Source organism: Natator depressus, chromosome 27, assembly GCF_965152275.1.
Source record: "Natator depressus isolate rNatDep1 chromosome 27, rNatDep2.hap1, whole genome shotgun sequence".
NCBI classification, from domain to species: Eukaryota; Metazoa; Chordata; order Testudines; family Cheloniidae; genus Natator; species Natator depressus.
The window spans coordinates 11,213,935-11,232,456 of NC_134260.1; the positions used below are offsets into that span (position 1 = coordinate 11,213,935).

The 18,522-nt window shown below is 46.5% G+C and overlaps 1 protein-coding gene across 1 annotated transcript in view; it reads right to left on the reverse strand.

Annotated features, from left to right (window-relative positions):
* The window catches only part of KPNB1 (karyopherin subunit beta 1), a 33,627-nt gene extending 22,175 nt beyond the window's left edge, over positions 1–11,452 (reverse strand). The window contains exons 1-5 of the mRNA XM_074940988.1: positions 11,328–11,452; positions 10,896–10,954; positions 7,625–7,807; positions 2,776–2,976; positions 321–473 (exon numbers count right to left, since the gene is read on the reverse strand). Coding sequence (XP_074797089.1) covers positions 321–473; positions 2,776–2,976; positions 7,625–7,807; positions 10,896–10,954; positions 11,328–11,367 — 636 coding nt within the window. The 5' untranslated portion in view covers positions 11,368–11,452. The remainder of the gene's footprint in view (positions 1–320; positions 474–2,775; positions 2,977–7,624; positions 7,808–10,895; positions 10,955–11,327) is intronic.
* Between the last annotated feature and the right edge of the window lie 7,070 nt (positions 11,453–18,522).

Genomic DNA, 18,522 nt, shown 5'->3' on the forward strand with positions numbered 1-18,522 from the left:
GGGCTACAATAACAACATTGCAGAGAGTTTGATTAGGACACACCGTGTGTAACAGGCTAAACTCTAAGTTCAGTTCATATTTAGCCAAAAAAGCTAGTGATGCTCCCTTTTCATTTTATAAGTCTTCTCCAAACACTTCCACGGTATTTCTGCATCACAGCAGCCTTTAAAACTTTAATTTTACAGACAAGAACCCAAGTCTCAGCTCCAGTGGAATTACGCATCAAGCAAAATTCAGCGTGGTGCATGATTTCTCATCACAGACCATGGATTCATTCCTTGCCTTTTGCACCCAGAATTCCGTTGCTTCCTTTACTCACCTCTTTGTCAAAGTTTGCTTTGGTGAATTCCAAAGAGTTTAAGAGTGCATTAGTAGCTGCTAGCTTCACATTGTTACTGGGCTCTTCCTTTCGCATCCCTTGGATAATGGCTGTGAGAATTTCATTGGATTTGTCCTGAAGCTGCTCTGGGTCCTGAAACAAGGAATAAATAGTGGCGAAGTTCTGATGGCTAGCAGATTGCTTCTCTGCTTTTCAGGTGCCTGCTCACCTATGCATCAAGTCCCCCCCCACCCCCCGATACGGTTTGGCAGTGAATTCTACAGCCAGAGGAAATTCAAGTCCTTTAAGGCCATAAGGCCTTTTGTTCACTAGAAATGCCAGGAGTCAAATATGAGCAACTTAACACCTCACTGTGACTCCGAGGCAGTGCACCCTTAACAAAGAGGGCACAGTCTGCTGCACCTGAACAGCATATGCATTCCAGAGTTTGAATCGCAAGTGCCAAATATTAAAAATAAATATTAAATATTACCACTGTGCTTCAAGTCAGCAAGCCTCAGACTGCCTCATTCAGCTATGTTATAGTGAGGTCAAACTGCCAATTTCCACTCTATTACCGTTTGAGCAGAGAGGCATGTATCAGTGGTCACTAATAGGCCCACGTTTGGTATACTGCCAGTGGATCATGCAAGGATCAGTAGCAAGGAAGGACAGCTATAACCAAAAGAGGTAGTAGAGGTTAATCATTCAGGGATGGAGGGACTAAATGATGAATACAGAACACCATCACTTACACCACAGGAAAAAATGAGTATCTGGAATGCAAGGTCCCAAGGGTCCCTAAACTATTGTGTTAGGATTTATCAATATCACGTTGAGGCACAATACAAAACAGTGTAAAAGGGACTCCTGTTAGGAAAAATTCTGTTCAGCAATCCAGGACAATCAAAAAATCCACTATGGATTAGTGAAGCTTAATTACTTGCTGTCTTCCAGACAACGGCTGACATGCACTTAGAAATCCTGGGTGTATTTGTAACTGACAATGGTTGACCTGAAGCCCCGCTATTCTAGTAGTAGTGATTGCAACTTTGACTCACCTCCTCATTTTACGTATCTCAGTATCCGTATTTTCCCTCCCAAGCCTGTTTACTTGCCCCAGAACTTATTACTGAAAAAATTTTTAGCTTTCAATTCAAATCAGTCAGGCAGCAACTCAAACCCTTCAGACACTCAGTGCAGCAAGAGGCACACTTATCTTTTCAGGTCGCTTTCAAAATCTGTTTTTCCTCTGGTCTCTCCTCCTGCCTTATTTTTGTTGGTTTCTTCCACTCCCTGTCCTCACTGACACTTCTGATACTGTTTCTTCACTTTACCCTATGAGGCTTCCCTCACTGCCTGCTCCCTGTCTCTCTCCTCTTCAAGGAGGGGACCCGCCTTCTGCAGTCATTACACGTTCTTCAGGCCTCTCCGTCTACCACGGAAGCTTCCCAAACTTTGATTCCAATATTCCATCCTTTCTCCTGTAAAAGGGACACCACCTAAAATATCCCACTTGCTGCATGAATAGCAGTAGAAGGGGAAAACATGTTTATCCTATTACACACTGACTGACAAGATGTTTGACCATAGACTGAAAAGTGAAAGCGGACCTCCTGCTTTCCTTGTGAAAGCCATCACGCAGAAAATTTGCCTGACTAGAGCACTGCTTTTATAAACTTCTCTGGCTCTGATGAACTAGATGCACTGCACTTTACACTTCAGAAGGAGCACATCTGTACTCTTTCCAAAGTGTAATAAGGGGCAAAACAACCATTCAATGGCATTTACACAGAAACAGGCAGGAAGCCAGTTTTTGTTTTCAGCCTTAGGTCAGAACACAGGGTTTTTAAGTGCAGTTCAGATCAGCCACTTGTCCTATATACAGAACACAGTTTGATACTAAAAACAAGTTGTCCACAAAAATTGTGACCGCTGTTTTCTTAAGGTCCTTGGCAGGAAGGTGCTGTACAGAGCAAAATATTTTGGTCAATATATAGAAGATACCTAGCCCGTGATATAATGAAATAATTTAGACTTTCGAGTCCCCAGAGACAACCTCAGTAAGCATTTACCACTTAGTTGTAATCATTTTACTCATCAGGACATTTATCTGGGTTCTGAAAATGGCACCCATCTCCACAGGCTGAACACCATGCACACTCCATGATTAAATCTGCACTTTAGTAAAGATGACCTGGATTTATGTCGTGAAACCAGGTCAATTCTTCCTTCAGATGCCACTCTTTGTACTTTGGTCTCATCCGTGGGTTTTGTGGGGAATCATTCTGCTGCCTAACTCTTAGTATAGACATCCTCAACCTGCAGGCAACAAAACAGCCTATAGGGGTTTGTTGCAGTTGACTGCAAATAGCTGTCTAGAGAAAACAAGTTTAGAAGGGAGAAAGGGTGAGCAAAGACACTGCATACCATATATTCAAGAGAACGCACTTACAATATCCTGACAGATGTAACCAATCGCCTCCAACGTTGACTCTTTCATGTGTTCAGTGCTATGCTGATTTGTAACGTTAGCTACCAGCTGAGGAATGAGTTCAGGCCACTGGTTCATGGGAATCTCGGCACAAGCAATGCCAGCCACACACTGTGAGGCTGAGCTGGGCCTGTATGTTTCCGTACCCAATGTCTGCAACACCTGTGGAGAAAACATCAGCAATTTAGTCAGACATTTCCAAATCAATTTCATAGTCTACACGTTGATTTGATATCAGAGACCCAATATAAGAAGAGTGGAAACAAAGATCTCTACTTGAAGGGAAGGGAAGGGGAGAGAGTATAGCAAATTTAACTAGCATGAGTTAGCTGATCAATTTTATTTTTACCCACAAACATGGATTAAAACAGGTACATTTTCTGTCTCTCTCTCTCTCTCTCTACAAACAAGCATATAACCCCAGCATCTGAAATGAGTTTCCCCTATATTAACAGGGTAGTTGTTTACCCCCTCCAGGCAGCAGGATTTGTCTGCATGATTCCATACATTTCGCAAAGGCACCCTTCATATTCTGTGAAGAGTGCCCATATACAATGAAACAGGAAGGGAACAATTCCCCTTTGTCTGCTATAAGATTATAAATCAGAAAAATCATCAGCAAAAGAAAGCTTTTTAACTTAGAGAAGAATTACATGAATTTGAAGTAATTTGGACCCCATTTCTTGATACACTTGACAAAGAATGCTGAGATAGCTCAAACAATGCTAAACTTCCATTCTACCTGACCTCTCGGCTTCTTCCACTCCAACTTCCCACCCCTCCACCCTCTCCTTCCTTGTTTTGCCTGTGTATGTAAGCTTTTTTAAATTGTTACTCCCCCCCCCCCCCAGCCCTAACATGTTATGCCTGTGTAATATTGTCCGATTCTCTATTGCCTGGTCTTGCAGCTTTGATGAGTTGTAAAGCTGAATAACTGCATAGGATATCCTGGGAAATGGGCAGCATTTGGTAAACATATATATGCTGGGAGTCATTTACCTCTTTGTATTATGAAAACGAATAAAAATTAATCACAAAAAAATTGGATAAATGGCATTCCAAATCAAAAATATAACTGGACAGCTTATGAGAAGATTATCTTTGAGTGGGGGTGAATAATATTTTAAATTTCTATTACAGTTGAATCTCTAAGTCAAACTGTCCCAATAGGAAGCACTGAACTGCCTCTGGCTGACCAGTATCGCACAAATTATTGTGACCTTTCTGCTTATTCTAACTGGTTGACTTGCTGAACAGTCCTAGTCTTTGTTCAGCAGCAAAGACATTTTGTACTCTCCACTTCAACAAATAACTTCCATTTTTTAAAAAAAAAATTCTACTAATTGCAGGCACTCAGCCTGGGATACTTAGATCTTCCATTTATCCATACAATAGGTACAGCAATGTTGGTGGTATTGCAAGGTTCTCCCAAGCAACCTACCACTATTGTCTTAGTTGACCTTTAGGAATAGGGGAAAAGCTTCCATGGCCATTCAATCTTTGGTATTCACAATACCGGCTGGAGCCAAATGTGGAAGTGATTTTATGATGGAAATGCGACTGATTCACCAACTCATTTCACATTAGGCTACTGATAATCAGACAGTAGCAATTGGTCAACACATTCCTGTCACAGTTTAGGTCAACTGCACCCCCCCGTGATCCAGCAAACGCATCCACTATTAGGTTTTTGGCTCCCAGCCATCATCTCGCTTGGATGGAGAGGCATCCCTTTCTCCATCCTGATCAGTGTTCTTCCATGCTGCACAGTCCCCAGTCTAAACTGAGAGTTTCCCAGCAAACCAATCTGCCTTAATTGGTCAGCATCTGCACGTTGCTTTCACTCCAAAGGCTTTGTAATTGCCCAGTTTTAAGTTACCACACAGCCCTCTCTAAGCGAGTACATTTATTTCTTAAAGTGAAAGCATTACAGAGAAAACACATTAAAAACAGTAAAAACCCACATGTACGCTAATAAGCTTACCAGAAATGACCCCACCCCCGCCGCCCCAACGCCAACAAGGGCTCTGGCAGGCAATCAGCCCTTTAAATCCTATTAAGGGTTTACCAGCTTTTAGCCCAGAACAAGCATATTCATAACTCAATCTTTTTTTATACACAGCTTGGGTCTTTGATCTTTAGAGACCATGAACATGTTATCAGTCAGATAATGGTTCTCTTCAGGGTGTAGCTTCAAAAGGTTGGGTCTGGAGGTGGGAACTTGCATTCACTCCTTCCCCACCCAATCCAGGTGTCTCCTAGGAAACCCAGGTAAGAAGGAACTTGGGGACAAACAAAATTAAATGGCATATTGTTTAAAATAGTACTTTGACACTTCTCCGGTTTTCCATTGGCCAAGTCTCCTCCCCAGATAAGTTACATATAATCCCACAATAATATATACACTTTTCATTCATAATACAATGGACTCCAAAGCTATTTAAGTTTAGTTCAATAAGATCTCCCAAAGATATCACAGGAAATTGCCCTGTCACAACTCCCACTTAACTTCTAAACAGGAAAAAGGGTAGTGCAAATAAGAAAATTCTCCAAGTTTTTAAGAAAGCTAGTCATCAGGAATCTTAAATCAAAAAGTTCTCTCAGTAGATCACTTGCACCAGATGATCCAATGACAATAGGTAAAGGATTATTACTTTAATTCTTTGGAGGGACAGTATTAAAAGCAAATGAAACTGATGAGTTTCCTTCAATATACTACAACACTGCAGCTCCTAAACTAGGGATCTGTTATTTTGTAATTATACTATTACCAGAAACAAAAGCTACTAAATTTCCTGACTCACATTTGACAACTGAAGTCAAAAACATCAAAACAGCATTACCCCCTTCCCCTCCCATTGAAAGTAATAACTGAAAAAAGTTAAATTATCACACAATATCTAATCATCCAACCTTACTCTGGAGAATACTACGTAAGTGTTAAACATTCAAAGACACCAATTATCCGAGACAAATGATTATGCAGAATGGGTAGTCCATTTGCACCCAGAATGTACCCACTATAAAGTTCTGCATAGATCCAAGTGCACATACATCTTCAAAAGTCAAAAAGATAACCAGCACAAAGGACACTCTGGCTGACAGCAAATGACCCATTGTCATTAAAGAATATAGCAGTTATCTGTCGGAAAGTCATTATTGCCAGGCCAGCATTATGTCTCTTCATGCTAACCACTTGCTGGCACAACTAAAATCTCTTGCCATCTCCTCTGACAAAGGTAATAGCTTTTAGCTTGACAAATCACAAAGACACTCCACATCTTTACAAAACTTAGCGGTAGCTTTCAGCACCTGGAATTTAGGTAACTATTTTAACTGTATTCTGTAAACACCCACAGTGTGCTAGGCCCAGCGTACACACAGAAAGACTGTCCCTGTCTCAGAGACTTCACAATGGAAGCTACAATTAACACGGTTAAAAAAAAAATTGAAGAAATTGTTCAAGTATGAAGAATAAAAATCAAATCCCAATGCATCTGTAAATTACTAGTGATGAAAACTATATCCTCCAAAAAGTCTGGAATCACAGTTCAACATTCAGAAATCTTTCTATCTGGCTATTCATATGCTTCTGAAGAATGCTTTAACACAATACAAAAGCAGTCTCAGTTTTTGCCCCAAAACCTCACCTATAACTTTTCCTTCAAGCACCATGCTCCAACAGCAAATCCCACCTTTTTTCCCATGGTAAGGAAGAGAAAAACTAGTAGCAGAACAGAGGTGGAAAAACCTACCCTCTAACATTATCTTAACGGGTGCTGGACATATTATTCTTCCCTAAGCACTATCCTACATTGCTTATTTAAGCATCAGAAGTAGACATTGGCCACATATTTTACACATCTAGCAACGATGAGATCGGGAAGAGTACGTACCAGGCTGCAAGCACTGGAGAGGATTAACTAAAGCAGAGGTTCCCCAACTTTTCTTATGGAAATACCCTGTTCCAGATCTACCAGATGCCCACATACCCCCACCATTCTCATCACTGATGCGCTGTGTGTTCTTCCTAACACCACCTGTTCTTTAGCCATTTGCCCATATTTTACTGTTACATACAGAGGTAGTTACAGTGGACATATACAACTGGGGAAAAAAACCCCAAAACAACCCTGACTAAATTCCGAGCTCAGTTAGACTGGACAGTTGCTGGGCAACTGAACCCATGGTGTATGGCGTTTGGAGGCGAGTGCTCTGTACGTCAGTGTCTGTGTTCTCATTGGTCTATCTTGAAATAAATTAACTACCGTATTTTATAACACAAATTCCCCCAGAGTTTTAAAGCTTCATCTATGCAGCCTATTATGAAAATGCAATAAATAAAATCCACCATTACACAGTTTCTCCCACGAACCCCCCAGAGAGGTCTCATGTACCCCCCAGGGGTACACATATCACAGTTTGAGAACCCCTGAACTAAAGCAACACAGGCCTAGACCTCGGTTTACGAGAAATTAAAAAACCCCACAGTGCTGTGTTCTACCCCAGAGATAGCTGCATTACGGAGTTGGTGAACTTGTTCCCTCTCCTATCCTTGAGCTCTCTCTCAGGTGTGTTCTGCAATTTAATGCTTGTGAAACAGCTCCTCAGATTAAAGGTGCTACAGCAACATAAAGTATTAAGTACAAATGAGGTTCATTGTTCCATAATGGTAAGAAAAGTAACGATTTTTCTAACAGTGAGAAATAAATCAAATGTTCATTACTCAGCCATATTGTGGGAAAAGTGACAAGCTGTTTGGAAGTGAATGGACAAAAATGGAATTCACTGAAGTACAGAAGTTACTTACATAGTTCTTGACTTCCCTGCGGGCATTGGCATCGATTGCAAGCCATCTCTGTTGGTACTGGGCCTTGATATCTGGGTCCTTAGACGTCAAAGAGTTCTTGATCTGTAAACCAGCTGCAACTCTGGCAACCTGGCTGTTCCCTGGATTTGCCAGCACTCTGGACAGTTCCACAAGGAAAGTGGGCTGGGTCAGGAGAAGAAAACTTGCTTATCAATGGATACAAACACATAATCTGCTCTTAATCTGAATCCGATCCATTAGGTTTTTCTAACTAAAGAGAATTAAATTTTTACCCAACCAAACAAGAGCAAAACTCTTTGGACAATTTGGAAAGTATCTGACCAATAGCATACTGCTGCTACCATACAATGACTGTATTTTATACCAAGATTATGAACGTTAAGATTCTAATTAGAACGGCTGGAAAGCAACCTAACTAGATGTGACTTTGTTGGATTTTTTTCAGATTACTTGAGACACTCAGATACCTTTCACAATCCTATTGTCTGTTTAAAGTAGGCCTTTAAATAAAGCACTCAGGTCCTATTCCAAGGCCTATATCACCCAGGACTGTCTGTGTTCTTAAAACTAACATGAATTTAAATGTCACGTCGAATAAAAAAATATTTCTTTTTTCCAAGGGGAGCACCAAGCCAGTTTCCTTTTGGAATTTTTTTAATGCTTTTAAAAGCTCAAATCAGGAGCTTTATATACAGTAAAATATTTCTGTAAGAGTAAGTTTATTACACAATTTCTCTAAAGTCAAAGATATCATTTTCGCAGGGCTATTTAACGTATGTTTATCAATACCTGCATTTGTACTGTTTGGTTTTGGTAACAAGTGAAAAAGTCTTTAGGATTCGGACTACTCGCAATTTGACAGCTTGACACGTGATACGTTTCTGCTTTGTGTGGTATGGAGAAAGAGCTCCATTAGTGCGACTCTTGTGCGAAGACTGACCAAAGCCTTGTCTCCACTAAAAATTGTGTGTGTGTTTTTCGGTGCAGCTGCACTGGTTTCAATATCAATTCATACCAAAGTGATTCAGACATGGTGGAATCAAGCCTTTCTGAAAGGGTTTTCTCTACTTTATACTAGCATTTAACCAATCTTTTAAATTGGTGCAACTGCACTCATAGTTAATACAAACTAAATTTCTAGTGGAAACCAGGGCCTAAGAAAGACTACCTAAAAGTAGCTATGCAGCCATTTTTAAGCAGGTAGTGAGGACAGAGGAACTTGTGTTCTTCATGGTCCAAAATATCACCTAAAAAAGTTAAATAAAGCTATCAAAGAATCTGTTTTAACACCCAAACTGCAGCGTTTGTAAACAAATATATAGTTTAAAACCACCATTTTAAGCTAAATCAGTCTTGCAAAAATATCCTAAAAAATGCAATGCCCAAGGCAAGAAATCTACTTGGTTCACCTTTTACCATAATGAAAAAGCTAAGTTTACTTATCCATCAAAAATGTATTAATATTTGAGACACAAAATTTTGCAAGCCTGGATTAAATTAAAAATGGGGGAAGCTTTCAGGAAGGGAATGTTTTTGGGATAGAAAGTGAAAGTGTTGCAAGGACACATCCTTTGAGGGGAAACAGTGGGCTCAACTCCCAAAATGCCATATATCTGATGAAGACTATGCCAGGAAAATCCACTAAACATAAGAGTAGCCAGCAGTCACCAGTTCTTTATTCTCTCGCCTGCCTCCCTCAAATGGTTAGGTGTTTTTTTTAAACTACTGACAACAGCTTTATTCATTCTAGGCCCAAAAATCACAATTCTAATTTAGAATTTCTTATTTAATTTTTCTAGACTGCAAACCCAAACCCAATTGGGGTGTACTCACAGCTTCCTGCAATGCTTCTGCGTGTGGAAGACTCAGCAAGAGCCCCAAAATAAGGGCAGAAAAAACTCGCGTTTCACTGGAGGGCAATGATTCATTAAACAGTTAGCCAGAGAATTGGAGCTAATGTGAAACTGTAAGCAACTTTGATTACCAGATTTCACAAGCCTTTAACATTAAATTACATACAAATAACCTGCATAGGCTGTCAATTTATGCTGGTGGAGAGGAAAGAATGTATATGGTTGCCAAAAAATTAAACACCCAATTTTTTTTTCTAACCTCCAATCCATCAGACAAGTCAGTGACAGCTAACCTTCACAGTAGCAAAGAGGAATGCAATAATTCACCCATATTTAATCACTCACACAAAGAACCAGAGATTGCCTCCAGGATGAAAGCAGAATAGCAATTCTAAGAATCAGATCCATACACCCTTATTGTAGAGTAATGGTTGTAATGTTGTGCCTTGATTACACACACAACATACATTAATGGTAGGACATATTTTTAACTTAATCCTCCCTTGATTTTAGTATGTGCATGTGTAGACGATGCTAAGAGTTCACAACACACTAATGGCAGTGTGTCATTTGCAGATTTTTGAGTACCCTTTCCCTCTGGAACAAAGTGACCCGGAGCCTTTCGTTTCCCTTAAATGCATTCTAAATCTGCTCTAACTCCACCCAGGGCAGTGGACCACAGTGGACCCCAACAGTGTTAACACCTTCATCCCCCACCTCCACCTTATCTGGGCCACAGACAAGTGGGGGGGGGGGAAGGAGTGAGGGGAGAAGCGCCTAGTTCAGAAGAGAGTGAGGGTCCTCTTAAGAGTAAAGGGGGGGTAGGATGAAAGGTAAACAGGATCCAAACAGTGGAAGAGCAAAGAGGAAAATGAAGGGCCAAGAATGAGACAATCAGAAGGCCTGGCAAAGGGAAGAAGGAATGTACCGGCCCATGAGAGCAATGGGGCGGGGGGGGGGATTGAGAGCAGGCAGAGAAGGGTACAGGCCCAGCATGGCAGGCACAAGATAAAGGGGGCAGGATGAAGGATCAGGTTCTGCATGGGGCGGGGGGGAACAGAGGGGAAGTGAAGGGCCTACGGGGGGGGGGGGTGATGTCCCAGCTCCAGGGCCTCTTCCGGGCGCACCCTACGCAGCCCGGTCTCCCCACATGGACCGCAGGCCCCGTCGCGGCGCACGCAGCGCCGCGCAGCCTGCCGCGCAGCCTACCGCGCTCCCCCCGCCCCGGCTCCGCGCCCCCATTGGCCGGCGCGGCTCCCGGGCGCGTCACCATTGGCCGGCCGCCGCCCCGGCTGGCAGCCGGCAAGTTGGGCTGCGCCCTTGATGGCGGTTCGGCCTGCGCGGGGCAGGGCGGGGCGCTCCCCGCCCGCGGGACCCCGCCGCCCCGCGGCGCTCACCAGGTTCTCGATCGCCGCCTGCTCCAGGAACTTCTGCGCCGCCTCCAGCTCGGAGCGGTCTGCGGGGTGGGGGGGAGCTGGAGTCAGTCACTGCCCGAGCCCGCCCCTCCCCCCCGCTCCTCTCCCCCCGGCCCGGCCCGGCGCGGGGCAAACGGGCTCCCCGCGGCCTAGCGCCTCCGCCCGGCCTCCGCCCTCATCCAGCGCCCGGCCTCGGGCCCCCCCGCTCCCCAAGCCCCGCTGCAGGGCCGGCTTCGCCCCCCGCCGCCAGCCGGGGCAGGCCCCACGCCCGGCCTGCCCCGGAGCCCGCCTCCCAGCCCGGCCTCCCGCCGCCAGGCCCGGCCACCCCCTCAGGCCCGGCCGCGCCCTCCCGGGGCTCGGCGGCGGCCGCCGCCCGGCCGCTCCCCGGGCCCTCCCCCACGTGCTGGCCCCTACCCGGCGAGACCGTCTTCTCCAGGATCGTGATGAGCTCCATGGCGGCGGCGGCGCGTCTCCGGCACGGGGCGGGGTCCCGCTGGCTCGCTCGCGCTCTTGGCTCCTGGTGCGTGGGGGACCCCGGGGCGGGCGGGCGGCGGAGGGAGAAAGGGCCGCGCCGGTGGGGGAGCGCGCGCGCACCGACTAGGCGGAGCGGGGGGGGAAGGGGCCGGGCAGCCGCGCGGGCGGAGGGATATGGCTGAGCCGGGCCCGCGCCGCGCCGCTGCACAGACTCATTGGCTGGCAGCGCCCCGCACGCCCGGCGCTCATTGGGCCGGCGCCGGCGCCGCCGCACGCGCGGCGATTGGCTGAGCCGGGCTCCGGCGCCGCGCGCCGATTGGCCCGTTTGGCCGGGCTGGGCAAGGGCGGCCAAGAGAAGCGGATGGAGAGGCCGGGGCCGTCAGCAGAAGTTCCCGAGGGGGAGGGGCCATCAGGGCCAGGGGCTAGAGGGGGGCGGAGCCATCCGGGGCTGAGGGGGGGCTAGAAGGGGGTGGGGCCCATCAGGCCAAGGGCTCGAGGGGGTGGGGCCTATCAGGGCCATGGGTTAGAGGGGGTGGGGCTTATCAGGCCAGGGCCTAGAGGGGGGTGGGGCATCAGGGGCTCCTGGGGGGGAGGTTAGAGGGGGTGGGGCTTATCAGGGCCAAGGGCTAGAAGGGGTGGGGCCATCAGGGGCCGCTGGGGACCTAAATCGGGGGGGGGCCATCAGGGGCTGCTGGGGGCTAGAGGGGGTGGGGCCATCAGGGGCTGCTGGGGACCTAAATCGGGGGGTTAGGGCCCATCAGGGGCTGCTGGGGGCTAGAGGGGGTGGGGCTTATCAGGGCCAGGGGCTGCTGGGGGGGTTAGAGACGGGTGGGGCCATCAGGGGCTGCTGGGGGCCTAGATGGGGGTTGGGCCGTCAGGGCAAGGGGCTGCTGGGGCTCTAGCGGGGGTGAGGCCATAAAGGAAGCTATATGTGGCTGGGATTACAAGGGACAGGAGCTGGGGCCATATGAAAAGATGTGAAGCGAGCGGGTTCTAGGAGCTGGGGATGTACTATAGGGGAATGACTGAGGAGGCCCTGTTTTAAATCAGAAGAAATAGCGCTGTGTCTGGAGGGGACTGTGGTTTTAGAAATGTAGGAATTGCTACGGGATCAGATCAATAATACATCTGGGTGAGTGCCAGAGGCTTCAGAGGAAGGGGTAAGAAACTCATAATGGACAATTCTGGAATCCTCTGCCCACAGGGGCAGTTTCTTCCTAAGCAGCTAGTGGTTGGTGCATGCTCTAAAGCAAGAGGATTTCTAGCCCATATGTAATTATTATGCTAATGTAGCTGTGGATACTCTCCTTTTCAATAGGGGCTGCAGCTCAAGGGCCTGGGTCAATAGGAACACTGTCTGTAATGGCTGGTCTATAGCATTAGTCGGCCACTCACTGCTTGGGGTTAAGGAGACGCTGCCATGGGTCGGTTGCCCATCATTGTCCGTCATAGTGTTTCTCATACATTCCTCTGCAACGTCTGGTAGGTACAGTCCACTCTTGGAGACCTGTTGCTGAACTAAATGGATCACTGGAGATAGTACAGGCTAGTGGATGGAGCACTGCTGGGATACAGCAGACTGGGGTCTATTCCTGGCTCTGCTATACCTTCCAGGTCTTAGTTTCCCCATATGTAAAATGGGGAGAATAATACTGACCACCTTTGGAAAGTACTTTGAGATGGACTGATGAAAATAACTAGGTGTTAATAATTATTAATTTGTATTGTTGGTATGACCTTTTTCTAGGTTCCTTTAGGAGACTGTGGTTACAGGAGGATGGGTTAGCATTCTGGGAACTGGGCTTGCAGGGGAAGGTGCTGTGCCTATGAGGACTAGAGGGGAAGGACATATTGGGACTCCAGGGAGTATGGGAAATGGACTAAAAGGGTTTGTGGCTAACTTCGTAATAAAGTGCTTCCTAGGGATGATTAAACCCACCATGAAAGGAAGTGCTGGAGGTAATACATATCTCTTTGAAAGCTTTTTGGGGGAGCTGAGGGGTTTTTTTAGGACATCTTCAGCCCTCCCCCATTCAGAGGGCATTTGAAACATGGTAGGTATTCAATGGAAGAGAGAAGAGAATGGTGTGAATGCAGCAGATTTCCCTCCAGCATTGTCTGTGGCTAGACCTTACGGCTCAGTATAGATAAAGAACACTGGGATAGTGGTGGGATTAGAGGTGTTTGCCAGTAGGACACACCACTGTCCCTTGGGGCTGATAGCGACGGCTGGCATGGTGGAAATACAAGTTTTCGAAGGAGCAAGGAATAACTACCTCAGTGGCCTGTACAACATCCTTCTTCCCAGCAGAACACGGTAGGGTAGCTGTGCTTCACATTTTCAACAGGTTTTATAAACATAAATTAATTCACCCTTCACACTCTCCTTATCACCATATTTGGGGTTGGGGGGTGACTCCTGCAATGGGGACATGAAGCAACTTTCCTGAGCGCGCATAGGGCGCAGTAGCCTCTCTAGCCCATGTCCACCTGAGCAGCATCCCCCCCCAGCAGTGTCACTTCCCGTGTCCTCTCGACACCTGTGACACCATCAGAGCATTAGCGGTCACCCAATCTGAGGGGAAGCCCAGACTAACACCTGAGAAGAAACAGGAAAGCTTATAGCTTGCTACCTGGGAGGTAGCCCAGGATATAACTGAAACGTAATGCTGTAGTCACAGAGCTGAAAGCGCCTTCATCGCTGGACCCTGGGAAGCTAAGGGCTGCACACCCCACTATGTGCCACAACCCCAAAGAACCAGAAAATAAACTCCTTGGAGGATCCCATCTTCCAAAAAGGCTTTGGGCTTGACAGAATTTCCAGACTGGTTATCCTAAAAACTGCGATGAAGGCAAGGTTGAAATTAAGGCAGACGTTGACTGTGATCTCATTGGGGCTTCTTTTTGGTCTGAGTTTATACAGCACGTAGCTCATTAGGGTCCTGGTCCTGGTCCTGGACTGGGGCTCTGTGGTGCTACCACAATAGAAGTGGTAAATAATAATAATGCAGCCTGGTCCACACCCCGGTTTTATACTGGTATCATACAGATATTTCAGTTAGAGTGGTGATGATTGTTGGTATGGAAATAGTTGTACCAGTACAATCCCTGGCGTGGGTTATACTGGCAGAAAGGTGCTTTTGACCACTGGAACTATATAGGAAGAGCTATATCAGTATAAAGCACCTTTGTAATAGTAAAGCTGCATTCACATTAAGGGGGTTGTATCACTTTAACTAGAGCGGTTTAGTAAAAGCAGTACAGCTTGTGTGTGTAGACAAGACCTAAGTGAAACTTGCAAGATGCTCTGATGGAAAATCAAGACTGTCAGAAGAGGAAAATAGGGGAACAGAGGTGCAGCTGAATAATTAAACCAAGGCGAAGAGGGTCTCTTGCTGCAGGAGAAAGAGTAATTAGTAACACAGTCAGGCTCTGTTGTGGTATTAAATACAAATGCCATGTGGAGAAGGGGAAGTTAGCCAGATATGTTCAATTCTCTCTTGCTACAGGTAGGAAGCACCCCAAGGCTAATAACAGAGAGGGGATAAAACAGGCCCAATTGCTCGCACAAGAAGAAAGATGAGAAGGAAAGTCCAGTCTCTTTTGGCAGATGTATATTAGGTCCTTCCTGCTGCAGCCAGAGTAAGACATAACTCTCCTGGTCTGACATGAAATTCACGCCCTGTAATCGACCATATGTCATACGCATATGTAAGGCACTCTGGGAATGGGAAGCATTTTAAGTTCTATGTGCCACTGAAATGCAACCACCTCTGAGAGGAGGCTAAGAGAGGGAGGGAAAAGTTTAGTTGATACCAGGGGAAAAAAATCTACTCTTCTGAAAAGAGCCCTGGGATCTTTAATGTCAATATGCAGCAGATCAGGTCTCAGCTTGCAAGGTCTCCTCTTAAGGTCCCATGCACAATAAACTCCATGGAATTCTCTGTTGACTCTTTCAAGATATGAACCTGGGGATCAAGGGAATGTGTATGTTTAAAACCTGTTGCATAGACCTCCAAGTCACCTTTTCAAGCCATTAAGCCCTTCACAACAGGGCTTGTTCTGCTAATTTTACAAATGGGGACACTGAGGCACAGTGAGTCCAAGATCACATAGGGCAGAGGTTCTCAGACTCTGGTCCATGAACTCCATTCAGGTGGTCCACGGATAGTTCCCTCTAAGGTGCACACCTGGGTGGCCGCACACAAGAGAATGAGGGGCCACCCACCTAATTAATGGAGCTGTGCAGGCGTGGCTCCACTAATTAGGTGCCTGGATTCTGGAGGAGACACACATGTAAGATGAGGTGGTGGCCTTGAGGGTCAGAAGAGGTGGTGGAGGGAATTTGGGATGCGCAGGACTGCGGCGGCCAGAGAAAGAGGCAACTTTCCTCAGCTCCAGGGCTGTGGCTACCGGGGAGAGACCCCCCTACCTCCTTCCCAGCCCCAGCTCAAGAGAGAGGGCACATCCATTGTATTAGAAAGGTAAGACTACTGATATTAAGTATGAGTTGTGGGCTTTTATTTGTAGAACAAAAAAAGTTTATTATTAAGGGTGTTTTTATATAGCGCTTTTACCCAAAGTGCTTTACAATAGCTAGCTAATGGTACAAACAACATTTGGAAAGATCATTAAGTGGTCTGCCGAGACCCTCAGCAATTTTCAAGTGGTCCACAAAAAAGAAAGTTTGAGAACCAGTAACATAGGGCCAGAAATATAATCCAGGGGTCCTGGGTTCCCAGTGCCTTGCTCTAACCACTGGCTAACTAGCCCCTTGCTAAATGATTGACCCTGGCAGAAGGGTGCACTGATAAAGGGTAAAAAAGAACAACATATAAACTGGAAAAAACAACTGGGCAGCCCTGATCAAGAGCAGAAGGGCTTGGGGGTATTGTGGATGCAGCACACATTGTCCCTGGGGGCAGGGAGTTTCTTCTTCCTCAGTAGCTACTAGAGCTTGGCGAGGAGCAGTTTTGCCGTCTCACAGATATTTTCCAGAGTTTGAAATTTCCTGTCTTGAATTGGGATGAAATGTCAAAAATATTCACCCAGTGAAGACCGAGTTTTTGTTTGTTTTGGGTCATTCCATAGGTTTTGTTTAAATTTTGACTTTTTTGTCCTATTTTTCAACCTTCTTCTCAGCCTCATTAGCTGCAATTTCAAAGCTGAAAAAGGGGACTCAGAAGTGGGAAACTGGAATTTTTCATTTCAGACTGGGTCCAAATGAAACACGTTGACAATTTCAGACCTTTGTTTCTCCACATGGTTTCCAGTCGGGAATTCATCAAGCTGTTTGGCAAATGGTTTTGACGAATCGACATGTTTCAATGAAAAGACAATATGTAGAAAAATTCCCAACCAGCCAGTGTAGTGACCTCCGCTAGCGGACTCCTGGGGGTTGCAAACTCTTAGCCTCCCCCACGTTACTAAGTGGGCTACATTGAGAACCCCTTCCCTAGACTATCCTGTATCAACTCAACCCCCACCCCATTTACTATGGCAGCAGGAACCCAGCTGCCCACAGCCAGCTAGGAGACACCGTCTTTTGATCGTTCGCTGCAGGGATGGATTAGACAGACACGTGTGTCTACTGAGTGCTAGCAACTTCCAGAGGTACCTTAGCCATGGGCTTTGTTCGCTCTGTGATGCTCCTGACGCGGGCTGCTACAAGGGACCCTGTTTGCTTTCCTCCTCATGGGTTTCCCTATTGCAGCTGGTGCTGGGAGGGGGACAGTGGAAAAGCGGCTCCCCAGTCCCGCGCTATCTATGCCTCCTCTGACGAACCCCAGCTCCTCCTCTTACAATGTAAACATTTCCCCTAGTTCAGCCTAAGCAGCAAAGCAAGACTGGATGTTGTCCTAGAAGACCTGCTCTGGTTCAAACAGGAAGTCATTCAAGGGCGGCCTGTGGCCTGTATTTTAATATAGCAGGTCGGATAATGATCTAATGATCCCTTCTGGCCCTGTAACGTGTGAAGTTGTGAACTTGGGACACTGTCCCTAAAAGCTAACAATACCAGCTCCCCAGAAGCAGGTTGTCTTTCCCATCTGAGTTGACTCTGAGCAACGTCTGACAGACAGACCTTAAAAGAACAGTGCCCTCCTCTCAACCACCAAATTCCACCTCCCAGACTCTTCTCGCACCTGCAGTTCTGAATTAAGAATGGCCATACTACATCAGGCCAATAGTCCATCTAGCCCATCATCCTGTCTTGCTCCAGTGGCCAGTGCCAGGTGCTTCACAGGGAATGAACAGAAACAGAGCAGTTTATCAAGCGATTCATCCCCTGGCATCAAGTCCGTCAGAGGCTTACGGACACCCAGAGCATGGGCTTGCATCCCTGACCATCTTGACTAATTGCCATCGATGGACCTATCCTCCATGAACTCATCTAATTATTTTTTGTACTGTTATACTTTTGGCCTTTACAACATCCCTTGGCAATGAGTTCCACAGGTTGACAGTGTGTTGTGTGAAGTAATTCCTCCTAAGTGCCATGTCCAGCTGGCTCTACCCACTCCCAACCCCTTGCCCTGCCAATCACCATTTCCAACTATCCCTTTTAATGGCCTCATCCACTCCCAAAGACCCCTTTCCATTCCCAGCTGCTGTCTGTAACAGCCCCTCTCTCATTCTCTGGGCCCAAAGCCCAGAGGGCATCGTAGGGCAAGTTGCAACCAGACACATGCAGCAATCTCAGCTCTGGGGCCTTTGTGTGAGATGCTTCCGTGAGCTGCCCCTAAGTAAACGGGCCACTCATTTCTGCTCCAAGCTGAAGCTCCCAAGTCGGCTTCCAAGTGCTGCCCTAGAGGTTGTTCTTGAGGACTAACATTACCTGCCATTTCATCCTGAAGAATCCAAAAGTGCTTTTAAACTGTAACAAATTGATATGGTATCACTTGCCCCACCAGTGAAGGGCAGCCACCTCTGAGGCAGAACGCAGGTGGTGATTAAGAGCAACGCTGTACCGGGATTGCTTACCGAGCCCTGATATGCAGCCACCTCTGAGGCAGAATGCAGATGTTTAACAGCTGAGTAATGCTGCATAGGGATTGCTCAGCCAATGCTGAAACGTGACCTCCCTTGGGGGTGGACCGTGGGAGCCATTTGACAGCCTCCCAGTAATGCTGCCCAA